Here is a 25,202-nt window from a genome sequence, read left to right as displayed (position 1 = left end):
TAGACTTATAAAAATGTTGATCAGTCCAGTGCTTGGACATATTAAACCCTAACCTGACTGACACATTTTCATAGGTCCACGGGCCCATGTTATAAATATGTGGTGGTCAATGCCTGTGGTTCCTTATGCTCCATGTGCATAAGGGTCCTTCAGGCATGAAAAGTCACATAATATTTACAGGTTTTATGTGTGAAATAAAAACAAATTTAAATAAAAATGCAATGTTTTAATAGCTTTTTAAATAATGTAAATATTGTAAAAATAACTGTTGTTTTATTTGTTTGAAAATATAGGTGGTTGCAGGTTTACTAGTACCCAACAATTAACCTTTTAACCGTCAGCAATTTTTGATCGAGCGTGCTCGTGTCACCACCGACAGTAATTGTACCACGCAGAGTAAGGTTGGCATAGTTACGGGAGTTATAAATGTGCTGTAAAAACCAAATCAGATCTTTATCTTATTCATCAGACTGTGGCGAGATGAGCTGGATATGTAATGTCTTATATATCAGACTCTGGCGGTTAAAGGGTTAAACATGTAATATATCATCAATATGATAAAATAACATACTAGAACAAATTAAATTATTTTTAGAAAATATTTTAATTTGTTATTATTTTGAGTAGTCACACTACTATATAAATTATAAACTGAAATAAATGTCATATACTCAGAAAAAGTGACCCTAGCCTCTAGTGCCCCAGGCTGGAATCGAACCAGCGTCCTCTGCTATCGCGGCAGGTGCCTGTTACCTCTCGATCTCGGTCGGTGGTCTCTGTTTTTTTCTGAGTATATGACATTTATTTCAGTTTATGATAAAATACATTTACAGGAATTTTATGTAGTATCTGATAAATTATTAAGTGCTGCATTATTCTTTCGACATGAATTCTGACTCGAGCTATTTTATAAGTTGCATCGGTCACTTCCCTTGTAAATTCACCTTTATTCTGGAGAAAAGGTGGCATAATAATAGTCTATAGGTAAATTAAACAAAAGTCGTCTCCTTCACGATTTTCGTCGACATCTCTTCTAAATACCTAAAACTGGTATGGATGTGTTCCTCGTGGTCTGTAGAATACGAATTGACCGGTTTTAGTTTATGGAGGGGGGGACGTGTCGAAAAAAAGGGGGGATAGTGGGCGGCCGACCAGCATTGATATGTTCACATCTTGAGTCCTAGGGAGCGTTCAAGTATTACGTAACGAATTTGGGGGTGGGGGGGTTCTTGTAAAACGTTACGATGCGTTACAAAGGCGGGAGGGGGGGTTTAAACTACGCGTTACGTAACATTGTTTTTTAACCCTTCAGAACTTTTCGCCACTTTACGGTACTTTACGCAACATAATTGTGGCCTTTAGGGGGGTTACAGAAAAACGTTACGGCGCGTTACATGGGGGGGAGGGGGGGTCAAAAATGTCCAAAAATTGCGTTACGTAATACTTGAACGCTCTCCTATGGGACCGATCGGTTCGTGTGAGATGTCGTTTGAAAGAGTATTAAACGTGGTATTATTGTTTCATAATAACCGTAGTCATAACTGTAGTCGTTTACAAAATATTGTAAAATATATGATTTTTTACCGTGCATGGATGGCATAAGTACTGACAAAACATGCGTCTAACTCAATAAATTATAACTTTACCGCAATTTTTTTTACATGTTTCGGTGGCTGCCATTCCTCAACCCACCAACGGAGCGGCAGCTGACGTCCACGAGGATTCATCATACGTAGCCGTTAATTGGTCATGGAAACCTGTTCGTGGCTCGCGGTCTATAAGTTTTAATGGTGTATGATATTATATAACCAAGTCATAACGTAGCGGCAGCTGACGTCCACGAGGGCTCATCATATATGGCCGTTAACCAGTATACGAGTTTTCACCCGGGAGGCGATGACTGACGAAATTTGCGCCTGGCTCGGGGTCTATTATGTTTTTGGTAAGCTAATGAAATGTCTCGTATATTTTGTAATAAAATAATTGCGGTATAGTTGTAATTTATTGAGTTAGACGCATAGTTAATCATTTCATTACTTATGCCATCCATGCACGGTAAAAACTCAAATATTTTAAAATATTTTGTAATTGACTACAGTTATTATGAAACAATAATAGCACATTTAATACTCTTTCAAACGACACCTCACACGAACCGATCGGTCGCATAGGACTCAAGATGTGAACAAATGTGCTATTATCATCTTTGAAAAGGGACTTTATTGCCGATGGCGCTTACGACACTGACATCGATAAGCAAAAAACGTAGTAGTTTAAAATTGGGGATTCTGGCACATGTTTAGTTGTTTTGATTCCCAATTTAGCAATTAAGTTTCTTTGAATACTGGAACATTCAATGTTGCTGTCTATCCAATGCGGAGGTAAATTTATGTTATGTGACGCTGATGAACTGATGAAGTCATGTTGTGTTAGAAAACTTAAATTGGATTTAAAGGTCCCTTTGTAGTTTTTTATAATTAACTCTTAAACGGTGGCCTGTAGCAAAAATGTTCTGATACATAAGTAATCTTCATAAAATTTTCTACATTAAATATTCTATACGCTTTTTCGCTAGGATCAATATTTAAAAAAATATTTAAGGGAGAAAGTTAATTATAATCAATTGTTAATATTTTTTGTAAATAACTCGTAAACGGTGGCCTGTAGCGAAAAATGTTCTGATACATAAGTAATCTACATAAAATTTTCTACATTAAATATTCTGTACACTTTTTCGCTGGGATCAATATTTAAAAAAATATAAAAGGGAGAAAGTTAATTATAATCAATTGTTAATATTTTTTGTTAATAACTCGTAAACGGTGGCCTGTAGTAAAAAATGTTTTGAAACATAAGTAATCTACATCCAATTTTCTACATTAAATATTGTATAAAAAATTCGGTAGGTTCAATATTTAAAAAAATATTTAAGGGAGAAAGTTAATGGGGAAGTTAGTGCACTGAGTTGTCCCTTTTGTCCCAGGCGATGCCGCTTGACACAATTGTTCCTTGGATCATACTTAATTGATCTGAAGTCTTAACCTGGATATTAACTTTTGGCTTCCCCCCAAAAAGGGAGAGGAGAAAAGTGGTTCCGGCTGTACACTGCGCTCTGTTTGATATAAAACCGCAATCCGATGATTGATTGACATAATTGTTCTCCCAGAAGCAGGTTCGTGGGGTATTTGTCTTTGGTACGGTCGTATAGAGGGCGGCTGGGTCACCTCCATAAAATTCCGACTTTTGGTCTACCGCTTCCGGTCAGAAAAATGTTTGACGGCCCGGCCAAACGGTCGGATTTAGGTGGGAGGTGCTCGACCAAATGTCATATTTTACCCTGGCAGATTTTGACGCCGCCATTTTTTTTTTCAAAATGGCCGACTTTATTTTTTTATTTTTTCAAGTTTGTCCTAGCGCGCCGAAATTTTGGTCACGAAAAGTCGGGGTCCCCTAGATTCCTATGAAAAATTTTTTTTTTGTAAAATGTTTATTTGCGGAAAAACTGGGCACTTTTATTTTGTATGGTAACTTTTAAACGATGGATGATAGGTGGGGGGTGCTCGACCAAATAACATAGAGGGCCTCGAGGGAAATAAAACTGCATTGAAAAAAAATCAAACTGGCCGACTTTTTTTTTTTTAAATTTCAAGTTGCTCCGAGCGCACCGAGATTTGGCATGGCAGGAGGCCTACGGCCTTCGGCCCGCCGTTTCGCTTGTCTAAGCCACTTTTACTATTGGGTCGTGTTTAAGCTCCAACTTCCCCCTCTCGTGTAACGCTTCGGGTCTTCGGCCCTACGCGGAGCTCGGCCTTCGGCCTTCGCGAACCTCGACGCTTCGCCAACGCTCGCTTATCAAGACAGTTGACTTGGTAGAACGCTTGGAAGCGCTGCATTCACGCAGCTCGGTTTTCGGCCTCGCTTTAAATTACTGGGGGTTGTACGCTTGGGAGTCGGTGTGAAGGCTCCGGGCCTTTGGCCCTCCGCCGGGGTCGGCCTTCGGCCTCCCAGCCTGAAGCTCGCCCTTCGGGCTCGCTTAACACAGTTTTTGTATAGGATTTTGCTTGGTTCGTCATTCCCGCAGCTTGGCCTTCGGCCTCGCCTAAAATTACTGGGGGTAGGCCACGCTTGGACACTCGGGGTGAAGCTCCAGGCCTAACGGCCCTCCGCGGGGTCGGCCTTCGGCCTCCCAGCCTGAAGCTCGCCCTACGGGCTCGCTTAACCTACTTGGAAATTTGACTTTTGCCCGTGTCCGCCGCCATGTTGGACTTTTCCAAATAAATTTTTCACATAGTATTCTTGGGCCCCCAGGCTTGTCGCATCCAAATCTCAGCGCGCTCGGACTAACTTAAAAAAAAAAAGGCCATTTTGAAAATTTTTAAATGCAGTTCCATTTTTCTCGAGGCCCTCTATGACATTTGGTCGAGCACCCCCCACCCATCTCGCACCGTTTAAAAGCTGCCATACAAAATAAAAATTACCATTTTTTCCGTCATCTTGGGTTTTATAAAAAAAAAAAAAAATTTTATAGGAATCTAGAGGCCTCTATCTCCTGCCATGCCAAATCTCGGAGCGCTCGGACCAACTTGAAAAAATTAAAAAAAAGTCGGCCATTTTGAATTTTTTTCAATGCAGTTTTATTTCCCTCGAGGCCCTCTATGACATTTGGTCGAGCACCCCCCACCTATCACGCACCGTTTAAAAGTTACCATACAAAATAAAAGTGCCCAGTTTTTCCGCAATTAAAACATTTTACAAATAATCTAGGGGACCCCAAGTTTCCGTGACCAAAATTTCAGCGCGCTAGGACAAACTTGAAAAAATAAAAAATAAAAGTCTGCCATTTTGACAAAAAAATGGCGGCGTCAAAAACTGCCAGGGTACCTCTATGACATTTGGTCGAGCACCCCCCCCACCTAGGTCCGACCGTTTGGCCGGGCCGTCAAACATTTTTCTGACCGGAAGCGGTAGACCAAAAGTCGGAATTTTCTGGAGGTCACCCAGCCGCTCTCTATACGACCGTACCAAAGACAAATACCCCACGAACCTCCTGGGAGAACAATTATGTCAATCAATCATCGGATTGCGGCTTTATATCAAACAGAGCGCAGTGTACAGCCGGAACCACTTTTCTCCTCTCCCTTTTTGGGGGTAAGCCAAAAGTTAATATCCAGGTTAAGGCTTCACATCAATTAAGTATGATCAAAGGAACAATTGTGTCAAGCGGCATCGCCTGGGACAAAAGGGACAACTCAGTGCACTAACTTCCCCATTAACTTTCTCCCTTAAATATTTTTTTTAAACATTGAACCTACCGAATTTTTTTATAGAATATTTAATGTAGAAAATTGGATGTAGATTACTTATGTTTCGGAACATTTTTTGCTACAGGCCACCGTTTACGAGTTATTAACAAAAAATATTAACAATTGATTATAATTAACTTTCTCACTTAAATATTTTTTTAAATACTGATCCCAGCGAAAAAGTGTACAGAATATTTAATGTAGAAAATTTTATGTAGATTACTTATGTATCAGAACAGTTTTTGCTACAGGCCACCGTTTACGAGTTATTTACAAAAAATATTAACAATTGATTATAATTAACTTTCTCCCTTAAATATTTTTTTAAATATTGATCCCAGCGAAAAAGTGTACAGAATATTTAATGTAGAAAATTTTATGTAGATTACTTATGTATCAGAACATTTTTTGCTACAGGCCATCGTTTACGAGTTATTTACAAAAAATATTAACAATTGATTATAATTAACTTTCTCCCATAAATATTTTTTTAAATATTGATCCCAGCGAAAAAGTGTACAGAATATTTAATGTAGAAAATTTTATGTAGATTACTTATGTATCAGAACATGTTTTGCTACAGGCCACCGTTTACGAGTTATTTACAAAATTATTAACAATTGATTATAATTGACTTTCTCCCATAAATATTTTTTTAAATATTGAACCTACCGAATTTTTTTATAGAATATTTAATGTAGAAAATTGGATGTAGATTACTTATGTTTCAAACCATTTTTTGCTACAGGCCACCGTTTACGAGTTATTAACAAAAAATTGATTGATTAATTGTTTGATTATAATTAAGTTTCTCCCTTTTATATTTTTTTAAATATTGATCCCAGCGAAAAAGTGTACAGAATATTTAATGTAGAAAATTTTATGTAGATTACTTATGTATCAGAACATTTTTTGCTACAGGCCACCGTTTACAAAAAATATTAACAATTGATTATAATTAACTTTTTCCCTTAAATATTTTTTTAAATATTGATCCTAGCGAAAAAGCGTATAGAATATTTAATGTAGAAAATTTTATGAAGATTACTTATGTATCAGATCATTTTTGCTACAGGTCACCGTTTAAGCGTGCAACTTCATGTGATGTTGAATAAAACTTTTCTATGTCTATGTCTAAGAGTTATTTATAAAAAACTACAAAGGGACCTTTAAATCCGATTTAAGTTTTCTAACACAACATGACTGATCAGTCCATCAGCGTCACATAACATAAATTGACCTCCGCATTGGATAGACAGCAACATTGAATGTTCCAGTATTCAAAGAAACTTAATTGCTAAATTGGGAATCAAAACAACTAAACATGTGCCAGAATCCCCAATTTTAAACTACTACGTTTTTTGCTTATCGATGTCAGTGTCGTAAGCGCCATCGGCAATAAGCTCCCTTTTCATAGATAATAGCACAAATATCAATGATGGTCGGCCGACATCTTTGCCCCCCCCCCCTTTTTTCGACCCGTCCCCCCCTCCATAAACCAAAACCGGTCAATTCGTATTCTAGAGATCACGAGGAACACATCCATACCAGTTTTAGGTATTTAGAAGAGATGTCGACGACTTTTCTCAAAACAGGCCGGTTTCCTCCAGTCTAAAAAAACAATTTCTTTTCCACTTTCATCAATTACATTCTTTATTGCCGGAAATCCCTTATCAGCCAAGACAATATCCCAATTTTTTAAGTAGTCTACTAATCCTGACTCGTTATTTGGGAGACACTTTTTCTTCCACCACATTCTTTTGACTTGAACGATATGAAGCCTCCCTGGAGTAATACCAATAAGCACTTTTGAGGTAAAACCCTTTTTATAGTGTGAGTAGCAATACACACGATTAGCAAAACTTGATGGTACTTCTATACTTGCTCTGTAGGTACTATAGGCAACTCTGTACTCTAGTGTTACTATACTCCGGACGGAAGCATTCTAGCCAAAAAACCAAATTTGATGTAACAGCTGCTACTTCTTCAACATACGGGCAGAATATTCTTGACACTGTTGTTCTATGAATACCGAACAAAACACTGAGTGCTGAAAATGTGACACCAAGTTTTATTTTCATCAAGAAAAGTAGAAGTCTATCTTTTTCGCTCACCATATAATTTATTTGTGTAGTTTTTAATAAAAAGTTGAAGTTGTTAAGAGTAACACCTGCAAGATCTACAAGCTGCGGCCGATTGCATAACAAATTACAACTTGCTACAACTAATATTACAAGCGGAACTCCTTTTCTAATTTAACTTATTAAATAAGGAGTTCCGGTTGTATTATTAGTTGTAGTTTGTTATGCAATCGGCCCCTGTTCGTTGGTTTTAATAAATTAAAATCCAGCAAAATATTTACTGTCAGTTATGGTGGCTAGATCCAGAGAAATACTTTTAGCAGTATTACAGACTTCGAGTTTTGTTATTTTAAAATGCTTAATAATCTTCGTACACTGGTACTGATATCTACATATTTCTGTTTGAACTTCGGCATCACGTTTTTTTACCATAAAATATGTACCTGTTGCACGTAAACGTCTTTCCTGGATTTTGTACACACAGGTGTACATACATATTTCTGTTTGAACTTCGGCATCACGTTTTTTTACCATAAAATATGTACCTGTTGCACGTAAACGTCTTTCCTGGATTTTGTACACCTGTATACAGGTCCACTTGACATTCACTATCAATATTTTGAAGTCACACTAACACTATTTTCCAGCAATTCAAAGTCACTTGTATTAGTTGTATTAATAGCACTAACAGCTTCTATTTTTTCGCGTTTCTTCGTTCCATATAACGTTGGAACCTCGATATTGCCGCATTTTCGTCAATCCGTCTTGATTTGTCTCGATTCTTGGAACATAGCTGGGACTGGCTTGTTCATCACTTTCATCAGCCTTTCTACCAACAATAAAGTAAGCACTGCAAATTCTGTCGTCCGGTTTTGAGTGCCATCGGGACTATAACAAAATAATTCACCGTTAAAACTTGATACGTTTACAACATAAATCAAATTTTTGCGTATTTAAGGAAGGTATGATTTTAGAGGTTAGGTTAGGTGACTTACTTTTTTTCTCCTTACGGCAATTATCCATTTATTGCGTGTTCTTGTTTCCACACTACTTTTGGAAATCTATAAAATTTGCAGTCACTATTTCTGCTAGTGTTTACACAATTAACGACAACACATCTTGCTGTGAAGACCATTTTTATCTAAAACATATACATTTGATTGCTATCTGTGACAAAAAACGAAAGTCAGCCCTAATTATAATAATAACAACTAACTCACACAATGACACGTGTACAGATGCGCTGTTCACACATAGAAACGCAAATGATGCGGTAGTATACTCGGTCAACCAGATCTTGACAGTAGAAAAAGGCGGCAAATTTGAAAAATGTAGTCCCATAGAAAATTTGAATTTCGCGCCTTTTTTTACTGACAAGATTTGGTTGACCAGCTACCTAATATTAAAATTATTGCGCCATCTATCCATTCGTTTAAGAAAAACTAAGAACTACACCTTAACAACTACAACGTCTACAACTCTTCTAGTGGCAGCGCCCTCTTGCGGAATGGGCTACACAACCTACAGCCCGCTGAATGACCGACGCCATCTAAGTCTAATACAAAAAAAATGTTTTCTTCCGGGGTACGCTACTCAAAATGGCGATTGCGAGTCCTAATAGGTTAGTCCATGGTCACGGGAATCGGTTGAGAGATGACGTAAAGGTTCAGCTTGACATACGAAAGGAGTTTTGCCCAAATAGAAACAGGAGGCCTACCGCGAAAACCGAAATTTGCAAATTGCGGGGACCTTTCTCTCATTACGACATAATTAGAGTGACAGAGAAAAATGCCCGCAATTGACGAACTTATTGTCGCGGATAAGGTGACAGTCCATTTCCAACCGCAGCTGCACTACTGTTCATTTTACTATGGAAATTGACAGTAACAGCGACGCGTTCAGTACCAGTAGTCCAGCTGCGGTCAGAAATGGAATGTTACCCTTAATAAGCCCAGAGACGCTTTACGCTCGCTCGCTTAGTTGATAGTTTGTAAGTACCTATGTCTTCTTCCTTTTCTTCCTCACGTTATCCCGGCATTTTGCCACGGCTCATGGGAGCCTGGGGTCCGCTTGACAACTGATTGTCCACTTGAAAAATTGACGTAGCCTTTAGTTTTTGCGAAAGCGACTGCCATCTGACCTTCTAACCCAAAGGGGAAACTAGGCCTTATTGGGATTAGTCCGGTTTCCTCACGATGTTTTCCTTCACCGAAAAGCAACTGGTAAATATCAAATCATATTTCGTAGCTACATAAGTTCCGAAAACTCATTGGTGGAGTCTGTGCGGTCGAAGAAAAGAGTCGTGGAATGTAGGGGAGCCCATACATTCTACGACTCTTCTCTTTCCGCACAGACCCTACGAGCCGGGGTTTGAACCCGCGACCTCTGGATTGAAAGTCGCACGCTCTTACCGCTAGGCAACCAGCGAATATTTGGGCACTTTTTGCAAAAAAATTACCCAAAAGTAATGCGTATTGTTTATAATTCCAGGTTACGTTCAACAAGCGCAAGTTCGGAGTAATGAAGAAGGCGTACGAGCTGAGTGTGCTCTGCGACTGCGAGATTGCTCTCATCATCTTCAGCTCTAACAACAAACTCTACCAATATGCAAGCACGGATATGGATAAGGTAAGCAACATCTTAGGCTGGTTTTAGTGTCACGCGGACCGTCCGTGCGGATCGCTCCGCACCGGACCAATATGTATTAAGTTCAGGGAGCGCTTTAGAGTGGCTTTCTCATACAATTTGGCAATCCGCACGGACGGTCCGCGTGACACTAAAACCAGCCTTATGATTCGTGTCTAGTTACTAGATAGTTTGTCTTTTCTTTACACGTGCCATGTTCATTTTATACCATATACCAATAATTATAATGCCTTATTCAGGGGACTGCGTAGTAAATATTACTTTTGCTAACTCGTATACATTCAAGGCTATCATAAAGAATTACAATAAGTAGTTATAAATAATTTAAATACCTAACATGTAATTTAGTTGAGCTTTCTTGTCCAAGTTCTTAACCTTTAAGGCATAGAAACGTCTATCGTATATTTTTGCTGCAAAGTATTTTGGTGCTTCTGAATGTTCTGACGTTTGTCAATAAATTTTATAAAATAAAAATACTTGTTTTGTGCTACTATTTACACGTTAATATTTAAAATTGTTCAATCTTTTGGATTAGCAAATGACATACGAAAATATACGCGAAACTTGAAAAAAAAACACATTAGGTAGGTAGATGTTTTGCATTCCGCAACAAAATCTTGTTTTAGTTCAAATGTTACAAATCATCTACATTCAGCATTAAGTACTAAGCATCTTACCGTAAAACTTGACAACGCCATGCTAGAACATATACCTACAAAACGTTTAATTATCAAAAATGTAAAATGCTACGAACTATATTATTGCTACAATCTAGCGACACCTATTAGCGATCTTTGGTATATTTTATCAGCCTGTTTAGGCAGCCACCTACTTATTTATTTGCTAAAAACAAAACGGGTTTCGAGTTCTTGTTCTGGTTTTTACTCAAGGCTGCGTTTAGGTATCTTCTAGATATAATTAATTATGAGTTGAAGAAGGTCATGGATTACTTTGTACCTAACTATAGTATATCAACTCAATCCAACGTACAAACAACCACCTTATATTGTATAGTTTTCTTTAATTTGCTTATAAATTAAAGCATTTTTAATTTGCTTATAAAAAACACAGCAAATTGTCAATAAAAATCCACATTTAAGGGTCGATTTTTATTTTGATGACGATTTTTTGTTTCATTACTTACATATGGATAAAATTTGGGTGGTTTGAAAAGCTTCTCATTCTGGGTGGAATAAATTATGAAATTACTATTTTGGGTGAAAAAACATTAAGCATTATATACCTATTCCGTTGATTTACGGAAAAAAGCGGCCCTCAAAGAGTATATAGTCATGTTATTATTTTAACAGTACGAATTCGTAGTAGAGAAATATATTATTAAGTACTCTTGGCCTTCTTACAATATTAAAGGATACTTTGTTACATATTGTACAATTTCGATAAAAAATTCAATTATTTAATCATTGAAAACATATGTCTGGGCACGTGTCATTCACATGGTTAGCAGATTGTAGGTTATATCTCAATCGAGTTAGAAACTAAATTGTACATTATGTAACCGGATGGATTGCTTGAATTATATTTAATTGTCATGGTGGTATTGATTTTCAAGCTGTTCAAACTGAGTTACGAACGTCGGATATAACGACAATCTAATAGGTATAATGAATAAAGTATAATATTGATTAAATATACCATCCTTATGTTGATAAATGACGGTGTAATACATACTTTTATGTATAAAGCAATTAGTAATTTATAAATGTAGGATATTGACTGTAAAATGTAGGTACATGAATTTAGCCTTCTTAATATGGAATATGCAAAATATTTAATCATATCGTACACTGTACGTTCATGAAAAAGGTAAACAACACACACACACACACACACACAACAACTCACAACACAACTTCAAGGGCGCTTAGAAAAATAAAACATACTGGGTAATTTTATCTTTCTTAGCATTAATTTTTTTTTTAATTCCATTCAGAGATCTAACGATAGTAAATGTTACCATACTGAATTGGCCTATCTATCAGCTTAGCACACAAAAAAAAATCAAGCATCTACCGCAATAATTCACGTCACCATAAATAAAAATCTCATCGTACTCGGCGATAGGTGAAAAATTAAAAAAAAACATATCTCCGAAAATACGAAAAATCGCGGAACATACATGGGGGTGATTCAGATAGCCCTCTAGGTCCTCTACCTCCCAGCTTCAGTATATCACTACTTCTTGGGACACCTTGTATATACCTACCTACTGAATTTTAATCAAAACATTTTTTTTTTTATATGTAACATTCACATTAATCTTGCTTCTTGACAACTTTATGTCAAAAGACTTTTTAAAAACTTATAAAACATAAATCATAGAAACGAAAAACATAGTTTGATTCGAAAATACACTCCTTTTTCTATTTTTGTTCATACCAATTGTGGTAGACCAACATTTAAATTTAAAATAGATGCGTTTGCGTCACGCGCCTGTAATGGAAAAGAACTCCAGTCTACTCTTAATCCATAATGTCACTTGAAGTAGGTACCTATATGTCTAAAATCACCATAAAATTTGTTAATAAAAACAAGTTATGTTTAGCTCGTGCCCGCACACCATAAACTTATGTGACCCCATTGTATTGTAATTGCAGTGTTATATTATTTGCTGAGATGAGAATCTCAGCTGACAGTGTATTGATTTTAATTTTCGTCACCATCAAGATAACCTCATCTTAAAGATTTTATTATTTTGAAAAAATGTACACTAGTTCCGTTAGTTTATTCGATTATGTTTATTGTTTACATAAACATCCATAGATTTATTCCTTATGAATTTCTATAACTGTCCCTTTATAAAATTACGGAATCTCAATTATCAAGTGATATTTTTTATTCCGAGTTCCTTAAATACATTTTGCAACTTACTTCAGATAAGTTTACTCACAGTGTATTTATTTTTCAGGTCCTACTAAAATACACTGAATACAACGAGCCCCACGAATCGCTGACCAACCGGAACATCATCGAGGTACATAAAGTACGGCGTCATCTGTGTGCCAGTGATCGCAATGCAATGTCCATGCAAAATGACTTACCCCTTAACCGCGTGCTTATACTTACACAAACCTAATGCAATTAATACACCAGTAGAATCCCCAGTAGACCGACCATATGTACCGTAATATCTTAATCCCCCAACGTGTTTAAAGGGTATCACCGAAAGATTATAGCCACTAGATAAACACCGAGTCGAGCAGCATGCGCGTAACATCCTGTTAAACCCCAACCAGACACCAAGTTTATACATACTAACATTTTATAACATGACTAGATACCCAAAATATTTATGTTATTTTTTCCTTGTACAGCATGGGTTTTATAAATATTGTTGTGTTTACTGGAGCTAACCGGCCGCTACCTGGCTCGAGGGTGAAGTCAGTTGCATCATTGCATTCGACACTACACACAAATGTACGCTAAAAAGTTTCACAAATTTACGTAGTAATACCGCTTTTTAGACTATTGAAGCACTTTTTGATTTTAACCCTCCACTACATACAATATTAGTAACAGTATTTTTTTAAAGATTTTTTCAGATATAACATTAATTATGAAGACTAATAGTGTGTAACGAGGGTGTCTTTAATGCATGGCTTATTTAATCAGTTAGCAGAATTATATTTTTGGCTCGTCAAGCCACCTGAGCTGGTTTCGCTGACACTTGCAGGCACTAACGAAGAAAGAGCATAAGAACGGAGTAATGTCACCGGACAGTCCCGAAGTTCCCGAATCTGAATACAACCTGACCCCCCGGACCGAAGCCAAATACTCGAAGATCGATGAGGAATTCCAGATCATGATGCAAAGGAACCAGTTGAACGGAAGTCGTGTCGGAGTTGGTGTTACCGGAAGCAACTACAATCTGCCTGTAAGCGTGCCAGTCGGGAGTTACGAACAGTCTCTGTTGCAAGCTAGTCCTCAAATGCATACGTCTATCAGTCCACGGCCATCGTCTTCGGAAACCGATTCAGGTAAATATTACTTACACTATAATGTTCAAACCGTTTCTATATACGAGTAGCTTTCATTATATTATTGCTATGATGACACAAGTCAGCTAGGGAAATGAAATATTATGTCAAATCAAAGTGTTTTGAGGGTGACATGCGCTTCATCAAAGTGAGGCCATAGCCGCTAATAGCCATGATGAAAATCATTTATCGACAGGTAAACGCCAATCGAAAAATAAAAACACATTGGGATGACAGATGCGATGAAGTCACGTCATCATTTCCATATGCATTAGGTACCTATATAAGTAACGATTGGCGTTTCTTTAAACGATTTTCGCTTGACTAGGCCCCCAACATGTACTTCAATTAATGTCATGTTCTTTAATGTCATTGGTTTCTCGGAAATTAGTAGGTATGATAGTAAATCAATGTCATCGGTACTTGATTGAAAATTATTTGTTCTCTCAACTTAACCATCGCTTGTTTCTTCCAGTATATCCAAGCGGCGGAATGCTCGAGATGTCAAACGGCTACCCAGGCTCAGGGTCCCCGCTGGGGGCGGGCTGCACCCCCTCCCCGTCGCCGGGGCCCGCGCCCTCCCCCCACCGGCACCCGCACAAGCCGCACGCGCACGCGCCGCCGCCTCACCACTCGCCGCGGCATAATAACTTGCGCGTCGTCATACCTAACTCGATGCCACCGCCCCAGGATGATATATCATACTCTAGCGAAGTGAGTATCTACGTCATCCCCCGAGACAGGGTTATCCTGTATATTCAGTCCACTGTACCCGCAGCCTCAAATTTCAGGAAAGTGAGGAATCTAACCTTCCTATTGAGGGCATCGGTTCCTGATAAAAAAAAATTATCACTTTAAAGTAATCCGTTACTAAACTTATTAGTAAATCGTTTGCAGTTTGCATCGGATTCAGAATAAGAATAATTTATTCTTATCATATGATTAACTGGTAACAAACACGCAGTCTCAAAAAGAGCATTCATCAAAAATATCTTAACGCATCCTTTGCAAATTAAAATGTATGTGGCAGGTACCAAAAAATATTAATAAATACTGCATCTAACGTACACTAGTGGCTCTGTGACCTGTAGACGTAGATACATGGCTTAAAAATCTATTTAATTATTGAACCTGCTCACAAAATTTCATGAAAATCGGTTGAGAATTGCGACCTCTAGAGTAGAACGGATGTGTGTCCGGATGGACATAAGTATAGCATTTTTGCCCAAGCTGAAACGCAGACCTTCGCTAACGCTCCATTAAAAATAACAACCAAAGCCCCATGACCACCACTCTGCCAAGAATGTTTGAATAAGAAGATTATAAAACTCATATGCTGTTACTCTTTTCAGACACCACTCAGCTATTCAGGACTCGGAAACTTCGGACCACAGGACTTCAGCATGACCTCGGACATGGGAATCGGACTATCGTGGGGCGCGCACCAGTTACAGACACTACAGCACAACAGGTACATGTCTGTGCCCAATTTTCATTCCTAATTATTCGCTTGTTAACAATCATACAACGACCACAAAGAAATTTTGCGTCATTGATTTATAATAATCTAGCAAATGCTTTGAATTGTTCAGTGTCATGAATTCACCATTTTTACAAGCTTTTAGTCACTTTAAACTGTCCTGGGGCCCGTATCTCAAAAGCTTGTAACTTTTAATACAAGCGGATGTCACTTTTTGACAGCCTTCCACTTCCACTTGTATTACAAGTTACAAGCTTTTGAGAAACGGGCCCCTGGTGTCTGTATTAAATCAAATCTTGAAGCTAAACTAGACCTAATTGAGCTGAATCTATAAACCTACATAATTATGTAAGTATGTCAACTGGGTGACAGTGCAATATTATGGTACTATGAATTGATCTGATGATGAAGACCCTAGGTGGACATAAGAACTCTGGGATAGAACAACGCGACCTTATTGTGTTAGCTAGAATTGTCTTGGTGAATATTAGTGAGCTGTTGAAAGAAAAGTACACTCAGTGAAAAACGCTTGTATCAAAGATGGAATTTTTGACAAAAACTTGTTCATTTTAAAATATTTCTATGTGGTCCATGTAGTATAAAGGTTTTCTTTAATCATTGAATCCAGCCAGCTAGAACGTATTTATTAAAACTGCTTGCTATGATTATTAACTTTTCGTAGACGATTTTGACGGTTTTACCTATTGTATTCGAATGTATCAGGTGCGGTTGGTACTTACCGTGTTTTTAAAACTGATAATAACATTATCGCATTCAAATGCACAAGGATTATTTATACAAAATAAAAATGTTCTCCGCCGCGACAGTGACATCACTGCCGTGACCAGGATTCGAACCTGGGTTACTACGGCCACAACGTAGGGTCCTAACCACTAGACGATCACGGCTACCGGAGCTGTTGCTGAACCTGCGAATTGAAGGCTTTCATTTGTAACATTGCTCTTGTTCTTGAAATAAAAATATTCGAAGTGACCATAGGCATGAAATACATATGCTTTTTCATTTCTGTGGCAATATGCACCAGTATTTATTGAACTGCCAACAGCCAGATATTGCACTAAATAGAGACGAGTGGAGGAAGAGGGGGGGGAGGCCTTTGCCCAGCAGTGGGACACAGTGGGCTCTGAATAAATAATAATAATAATAATTTATTGAACTGCTTAGTCCAGTTCATTTCTTACAAAATTGACCGTGCAAGGCGGAAGATAGTGAAAAACTTAAAATGGTCACTTGCACTTGCCGAATTACACGCAAACTTTCCTTTTTATTGGCTTCGCTTGGTTGCTTACTACGTTCAATACAAAATGTAGGTGCAGTTAGTTTTTTGTGTAAAAATTCAGAGATGGCGTTATTAAACAACCAAATGCTATTTGTCAAATAGTCTATGATCGTCATTTTTATACAAGACCATTCGATTTTTTCTTGCTTAAGCTAAGCTACTCTAGATACCAAATATGCAAAATTAGTACATTTCCTAAGCATGACTCATATCATATGCTATGCTATGGGTAGGATATACTAAATAGTTATTTTTATTATTTTCTAGTATTTAATCACTGATCAATAACAAAAAATAGAACTCCGCCGCGACAGTGACATCACTGCCGTGACCAGGATTCGAACCTGGGTTACTACGGCCACAACGTAGGGTCCTAACCACTAGACGATCACGGCTACCGGAGCAGTTGACGGTGGTAACGAAATTATTGGTCACTTCATAAAAGTGAATGGCTTTTTTTAATGGGCACTTACTCTTGCGCCGCTGTATGGCAGTATTAATTAACATTTCAAGATGGCGGGCCTGTGTTTTGCCTGCTATGTATAGCCTGTCCGATTTCTAAGATTAAGTTCGCCATAGATTTACTATGGCGTACTTGGTCTTAGAAAAGCGGATAGACTATAAATAAGTAAATGGTGAATGGCGCTTTTCGTAACTGTAATTATTGTGTCATTTTGATGCCATTCATACGAAAACGGAGGATAAAGTTACAAATCTTGTAACTGTATCACGTTGACCCGGTTATTACAGATGAAAAAAAAATAGAAATACAGTGATTACTATACATATGTATATGAATATGTGTATGAATATTCAGATTAAAAAAAAATAGAACTGACCAGGATTCGAACCTGGGTTACTACGGCCACAACGTAGGGTCCTAACCACTAGACGATCACGGCTACCGGAGCAGTTGCTTTAGCTGCAAATCGAACGTTTACATTCGCAGGTTACCATCCTTAAAAGAATAATGCTCAAAATAACTAAAAGCAAAAGTTACGTACTTACGCCTTTTCTCATCTGTGCAAAAGTCACCAGTAATACTGAACTGCCTCACCCCCCTCTTTTCTACCAAATGTAGGTGATGAAGGGAAAGGCTGTCTTAAAGAAATTAAAGTGGTCACTTGCCGAATTGCACTAAAACCGGAGCACTTTCATTTTTATTCGTTTCGCTCGATTGCTCACAACGTTCGATGCAGATGCTGGAGCTGTTAGCATTTTAAGTTACAATTCAGAGATGGCGTGGTTAACTAAAACCAGTGTAAAATTATTATATTTTAATGCTATTATTATACTTAATTATTTTTAAAGTAGGTATACCTACACAGAAACAAAATAACTGCTCGAGTAAAGGTATATAAGCAGTGAATCAGCAGGCAATAGTGTAATACGATACGATATGATCTTTATTGATAAAAAATAAATTTACAGTACATATGGCACTCCCTTAGAAAATATATCTCTGCCGCGACAGTGCCATCTGCCCCTCTCACTTTATATAAGTGACGATAAAGGGGGTTATGACTACTTATGACAGTCGCAGAAGGTATGATCACTTTGCTGCTTTGCGCTAGTTCGGTCTTGCGACAAACCAGTTTCAATAGCAAGCTGATTGTATCATGATTCATGACACTTGTACTTATTGAATGCCAAGATCATCTAGTGATTAGCCTATGAGTAGGTATATTAGATAGTCAAGAATCTAAACACGGGTCATACGTCACCAGGGCCGGATCTAGGGTAGAGCGAGTGGAGCGGCCGCTCTAGGCGCCGGATGGCAAGGGGGGCGCCAAAATGGCAAAAAAAGTTTTAAAAGACGCGAATGTGGCGAGGGGGGGGGAGGAAAATACGCTTAAAAACTTCAACGAAGGGCGCCAAAACCCGATTTCGCTCTACCCTGATCAAGGGCTCGGGCCTGCACTGTACGTCACAACAGCGTTTTTTATTTACTGAAGGAATAAATATATAACATTGTATCAAAATATAAAAAAGGTACATATGTATCTAAAGAAATTAGTTCCTTGAATAGTCAAATCACCCAAATCTTTATGAAACGTCAAAGCTATTTGCTGTTAGGGAGTTTTTAGGTAAACAATGACATCATCTTAAGGTCATGCCAGTAATTATCAAGTATTGATAACAATTACGTAGCAATTTTATGGGATTACCAAACTAGTTTTACGTGGTTTCTTCCCATAGTTGTGGATCTAAAGAAATTAGTTCCTTAAAAAATTAAATCACCCAAATCTTTATGAAATGTCAAAGCTACTTGCTGTTAGGGAGTTTTTAGGAAAACAATGACATCATCTTAAGGTCATGCCAGTAATTATCAAGTATTGACAATAATTACGTAGCAATTTTATTGGATTAGCAAACTAGTTTACGTGGTTTCTTCCCAAAGTTGTGGTTTACAAATTACTTAAATAGTTTTTTTTTGTATAAAAATATATCTCCGCCGCGACAGTGACATCACTGCCGTGACCAGGATTCGAACCTGGGTTACTACGGCCACAACGTAGGGTCCTAACCACTAGACGATCACGGCTACCGGAGCGGTTGAGATACCCGACGAAAACAACGCTTGCATTCACACAATTAACTTTATCGGCCAACTTCGATAAAGCTTCCCTGCCCCCCTCACTTATATAAGAACACGGCGTCAAAGGGGGTCACGAGAGCGGCTGAAGGTGTTACCAAATTACAATGTAGATCACTTTCGCTGTAAACGGTTGCGCATGAGTGCCCTCGTGATAATTGCACGCCCACATGCAAAGGTTATCAGTAAATGCGGGCCAATTTGTATCGTCGTTCGATTGTTCCAATTAAAAAAGTCTTTACAGAAAAACAAATTGGGTCATGAGGGTTGAACCGCCGGAATCGTCTTTGAAAACATGCTACTTGGTTCTTTTATCAATTGACGCTTATTTAATATGCATGGTGTAAAACACATGTTACCTTACATACATTTCTTTTCAATTACTTATTTGTGTTAAAAATTAAAGTAAAATGTTATAAAAGCTTGACACACCATTTATCAAACTGACCTATTTACTTGAATGTAATGTGAATTAAATATCGAAGGGAAGTTCACATTTTATTGTTATCTGAATGTACTGTCACTGTTTTGATTAGGTAGTATTTTGAGAATAACTTTTTTTTTTTTGTTAATAACGCTACTAACTTCAATTCAAAATTGGCATCACTGTCAACAAATTTTAACGATGGCATAGTTGATTTGATTACCTATGTGATTTATGTGGTTTATTTCAAAGTTGTAGAATAAATTACCCTAGAACTACTTACCTAATAAAAATTCCCATTATAAGAGCATTTTATCTTATATGCAAATTTTTGGAGAACTATAAATTCAATTATTAATATTACCAGTCTTAAAACTTTACTCGTACCTCGACTCAGTGCTGAAATTTATAAGAGGAATGACAAAATTTCTAATGTGTTTTGCTTTTCAACTGATAGCATTTTTCCTTCCTTTTAAATTGTATGTAAATGTAACTCTATAACTCATGTTATTCTTCTATCTACAGTAGCAGCTTGCCAGTGATCGGCGGAGGGGGCACCCCGCCGCCCGCAGCGTCGCCTAGCAACGTGAAGATCAAGGCCGAGCCCGTGTCGCCCCCCCGCGCGCCCGACCACCTCCACCGCGCCCCGCCGGCGCCCGCGCCGCAGCCCGCCCACCTCTCTGGAGTCATTGATGGTGTGTACTCTAAACCTAATAGAGGTAACTTGCAATTAACTATTTCGATCATCGCTTTATCATCGCTTGATGCATCGGTTGGGAAATTCATTATTGCTGCACATTCAAATGTTTTGCTAATAATGACATTTTTAATTTGTATCCCCAGTAGTTTCAAGAATATGCACCTTAATATTATTTTAAGCATTAAAATTAAAAATCATAATAATCTTTTATAAGTCCATGCTGCGTTTTAGTATCTGCGCATTACTTCATTAAAATAATTCAAAAATAACTCGAGAATATTAGCTTAAAAATACCAATTTTATAACATACCATTATTTTAACATAGGTATATTTAAACTAATTCCAAATGACTAACCATGACGTTTAATTCAACAGGTCTTTCGTACATTCCAGGTTCAGTGACGTCAAGTAACATGGGCTCACCGGGTCAGGACATGCGACACGTGCCGCTGGACTACGAGCAGCCCCACACCAAGCGGCCGCGGATCGAAGGCTGGGCCACATAGCCCGCCTACGAGGCCTTCGGGTCATACTCGAGGCCGTTACACCCGCACTGCTAGGCCGTCGGCCTCCACCGCCACCACGAGCTTCGGACCGTCCGCCGTAGATCGTACTCTTGGTGCTCGATTGTGCTAACCTTCCAAAAGTCTGGATACAAGGTGCAAGAAACAAAGGTACTCTCAATTTTGGCACGGTCCACATTGTACGCGGTACGAATAAATCTCATATCAAACGAATTTTATCAAGTTCAAATCGTTGAGATTTCATATTGTTACGATTTCTATAGGAATCGATGTGTAAAAGATAATTAAATGTTCAATCACAACCCTTATAGTTAATGTAATTCATAATGCACGAAGCGAGTACACACATAATTGTTAAGATTTGGACAGCGTTCGGACACATCGCGGCTTGCCTATTGTATTAATAGTGGGTTTGAACGTCGTATTTTTTGTACTTAGCGACCAAAGAATTAAAATGTAAGTCTCAGATTTGCATAATTTCTTGACCGCATGTTTCCGAACGAAGTTCAAGCGTTGAAGCATAGCTGCAACCTTTCAATGTTATACCGATCAATGTTACATGTAAGTACGTATAGATAGATTCTATTCCCCTGTACATAAATAACATTAAATGTGCAATCCGTGCCATTGTCTGTCTAGCTTAAAATTAGTCAATTTAAAATCAGTGACTTTATAATAGGATCAGAAAGTAATTGAAGAGTGGAGGAACTAAAAGCGGTACGTGGAGTGTAGTGCGCGATAAGACAATTAGTGTATTAGTGAGTGGAACACTAAATCGACTGTTGACTTTTTGTGTTAGTGTTTTAAAAAGTTTTTTGTGCCATTTTAAAATTATTATAATAGTGTGACATCCGAACTTTGAATCTTGTAAATTAAGTAAGCGTAGTGTCATCACAGAAGATAATAACTTGTATATTGTAAAATCTACTTTATCTATTGAGATATTTATACATGGAAAACATAATGATATTTACATAATATGTATACACGTCCCGTTAGGAACGAATGTTACGTAAGTAGGTAATGTTAGCTAGAGTCGAGTATATAAAGGTACCACACAAAGCTTTAAAATTTCTTATGAATACACTCGCACTTTTAAGCACTTGTAATTAAACAAACACAGTAAATATATGGATATAACACAGATTTGTATCACTTCTAGTGACATACGCATCGTATTTTTAAAGTGTTTATTTTCGAACCACAAAAGTATTTTGTTTTTCTCAGACAAGTTTTCTAAACATTTTTATCAGAATTTTATTCTTTGTGCGGGTTTATAATTTTCAGACCAAAATTTTATCGAGTCAATTTTATGAACTTATCATAACCATTATAATATAATTAATATACTGTAGTTGATGTTTTGATTCCATGCAAAAAAGATAAAAGTTATTGGTTATTGTTATTAGAATTATGAATACAAAATTCAGCGAACTCCAATTGATTTTTAGACTAAATTATTTTTAAATGTTAAATAATTCGTCATAAATAAATGTTCGAACAAGTGTTTAATTTTGATATTCATTGTTCACAATTAGGTACTCTTTTGTATGGAATTTAAATATTTACTATCTACTTGTTATGTATATTGAAATTGTAATGGGTATCGTCAGTGACTAAAGGAAACAGCAAGGTTGTTGTTAGTACATGTTTTCTTTTGTTAATGTGATCTGAAGTTTTTTTATGCTACTTAATATAATTTAACAAATTGTAGTAGTACGTAGTAGCTATGAACAAATGGAGAAGGATAAACGGACCTTTGATGTTATAGATGAGAACACAATTATAATTAATGGATAATATTAAGCTACTGGTTTCACTGAACTAAATATTTTGGTACAGCACTTTATTACACAGTCCGCCCTATTGTAGATAGATGTTACTAAATGTGTCGGGTGGGTGAAATAATCGTTGATCTTTATAATCGTCCATCGACTCCTGACCTAGCCTAGAATCATCGCCACGCCTCCCCCCTCGCCTCTAACTGTCCAGGGATCCTGCGCCTCCTCCGACCCCCTGAATCGTCTCACTGTAGTTGCCTTACTCACAGTGCCTAAATGTACCACATTTTTACCATTTTGTACCAAATTTGTATAATACGATAGCATTTATGCTTCAATATTTTTCACATCCCGGTAATTGTAAGTCTTTTAAGAAAAATGTTGAATTTTATGACTGTAGTGTAAAGATCGGTGTTCGATGTACGTACCCTCCGATGTACATAGAGCTCTCGGTCGCTGTTGGACTATCGCTAACCTACCTTATTGACACAGTCAAACTGTTATCGAAGATAAAGTGACGTTGTGATTGTAACTGTATAAAATACTGTAAGTAACGACCCACACTACAACATTGATATTAACGATCCTTAGAGTAATCCTTCAAATCACAATAACAAAATGTTAATGTGTAGTTGTTAAATTTGTACAGGGATGTAATCAGTTTTGACGTTCTAAAGTCTGAACACATAAGAAATGTATTTTCGCATTGTAAAATAATATACACGATTAGTATTTAACGAAGTAATATTTTAATACCGGAGCATAATGAATGTTGACCTGTAGGTAAGGACATTCGTGTACGCCTCGTGTAGGTATTGTTAGTGTTGTCGACGTGGTAAGAACACTGTTGCTCTCCTCTTCAGCCAGATTCTAAATTGTGTTGGTCGAATTGAACTCTGGATCGTTCGTTCCTAATTCGTTCCTTTCTCTGATGTTGATGTGCTTTGTTGGTTAAAATTTGCTCAATCAATTGATGGTGAAGCTAAATTTTCATAAAAAAATCTGTCTTTGTTATCCAACCCTTGACGTTAAGGCGTTTGTGTTGTTGTATTCCCGAGTGTGTGATTTATACATGTTACTGCAAATTTTATTGTAGTACTTAAATATTTGTTGCATTCTCGAAATTCAGGAGAATTAGTTATATCACTACTATGATACAGAAGTCACGCACTGTGGTGTTACCTAAATACCTATCATAATAATTGATGCACTGAACAAATTGTCCAATGATGATTATAACGTATATTAAAAGTATGCAATACAGTCTGATGCTGTCTTAGTGGTTATATTTGCACAAATAGAAATTATTATTTTGGTTAGCTCGATGGTAATGGCATATTAGTGAAGTTACATTGTTTATTTAAGGTAGACCACAAATCGTAAGGTTTGCCTGGCACGTCGCCCCCTGCCATCGAGGTAACCGACGTAATGTTTCGAACGAAGCTGGTATTGGGAGCATTATTTTCCGGGTTGTGAGGTTGCTATCGGAAATGCGTGCAAGATTAATTGTTAATTAAATATTATATTATAGTATTCCTCTGAACGCACAACCTTGTTGCGCATTATTGTAAATGGTTTGCTTGGTTTGTTTTGTAGATGTACCTACTTTTATGTATGTTTTACTTGTATAATCAACTGTGTGCCAATAGCAAAGAGCTTTCTTTTCAGTTAACATATAGGATGTTCATTGCATTTAAAGAGAATGTAGTCATAAGTATAAAGTACGTATTCGAGATCAGGTTCTGGTTTCGCGGCAGTAGATATAATGGTCCTTAAGTTTCCGACGTCTTTGCTATTGCTTCACAGCTAGTGACAGCCCAGATAGGATATAGGAATATAATACATATCCTTAATAAATACTCAGTCGATTTCACATTAAGTCCTCCTTAACATCAGTTGTGCAATACATATGTATCAAAATGCTTAGGTAGGTATTAGGTATACTTTCGTTTGAATTTACAAAATAATGCAAACTCTGTTGTATTTTATCGATATTTTTACTGATAATGGGAGGGTGGTCTTGAATTTCTAGACTGCCCTCGGGGATTTAAGTCATAGTTGTATAATTATTTTAAGATAAGGCCGGGCCAAATATTGCATTAATTTAGGTCTTACGGCGCCTTTATTTCTGTGTTGGGGCAGCCACCTCTGCCTTTGTATAAATCGTACGATGATAAACAACTCAGTGGAAGAATGAGATATTAATGTTTGTCGACAGTGTTAGAAAATTGTTATAAATTATTTTGATGACTGTTTGAAGGATAATAAAGAGTTGGATGTCAATTAACTGTTTAATTTATTATTACTATCCAGTTTAGGCTATATTTTACTAAACAAGAATAGGTACTCCAAAAACAAAATCTACCCA

General features: G+C 37.3%; 1 protein-coding gene and 3 non-coding genes across 14 annotated transcripts in view; 1 reads left to right on the top strand and 3 right to left on the bottom strand.

The window, feature by feature from the left end:
• The window catches only part of LOC134647325 (myocyte-specific enhancer factor 2), an 80,800-nt gene extending 55,683 nt beyond the window's left edge, over positions 1–25,117 (top strand). For 2 of the 11 annotated variants that reach the window (XM_063501631.1, XM_063501630.1), the window contains 7 exons: positions 9,875–10,012; positions 12,960–13,025; positions 13,725–14,028; positions 14,504–14,742; positions 15,381–15,505; positions 20,354–20,547; positions 20,905–25,117. In XM_063501631.1, the coding sequence (XP_063357701.1) occupies positions 9,875–10,012; positions 12,960–13,025; positions 13,725–14,028; positions 14,504–14,742; positions 15,381–15,505; positions 20,354–20,547; positions 20,905–21,035 (1,197 nt within the window). In that variant the 3' untranslated portion in view covers positions 21,036–25,117. The remainder of the gene's footprint in view (positions 1–9,874; positions 10,013–12,959; positions 13,026–13,724; positions 14,029–14,503; positions 14,743–15,380; positions 15,506–20,353; positions 20,548–20,904) is intronic. The other 9 variants (XM_063501634.1, XM_063501632.1, XM_063501633.1 and 6 more) reach the window with 9 other exon arrangements.
• Positions 16,345–16,416, bottom strand: Trnah-gug (transfer RNA histidin (anticodon GUG)). Its single transcript has one exon. It is a non-coding gene; the product is annotated as a tRNA-His (tRNA).
• Positions 17,132–17,203, bottom strand: Trnah-gug (transfer RNA histidin (anticodon GUG)). Its single transcript has one exon. It is a non-coding gene; the product is annotated as a tRNA-His (tRNA).
• Trnah-gug (transfer RNA histidin (anticodon GUG)) lies at positions 19,282–19,353 on the bottom strand. The gene has a single exon. It is a non-coding gene; the product is annotated as a tRNA-His (tRNA).
• Positions 25,118–25,202: the final 85 nt, after the last annotated feature.

This window comes from Cydia amplana, chromosome 4 (genome assembly GCF_948474715.1).
Source record: "Cydia amplana chromosome 4, ilCydAmpl1.1, whole genome shotgun sequence".
Taxonomy (NCBI): Eukaryota; Metazoa; Arthropoda; class Insecta; order Lepidoptera; family Tortricidae; genus Cydia; species Cydia amplana.
This window is presented reverse-complemented; position numbering and strand designations above follow the sequence as displayed.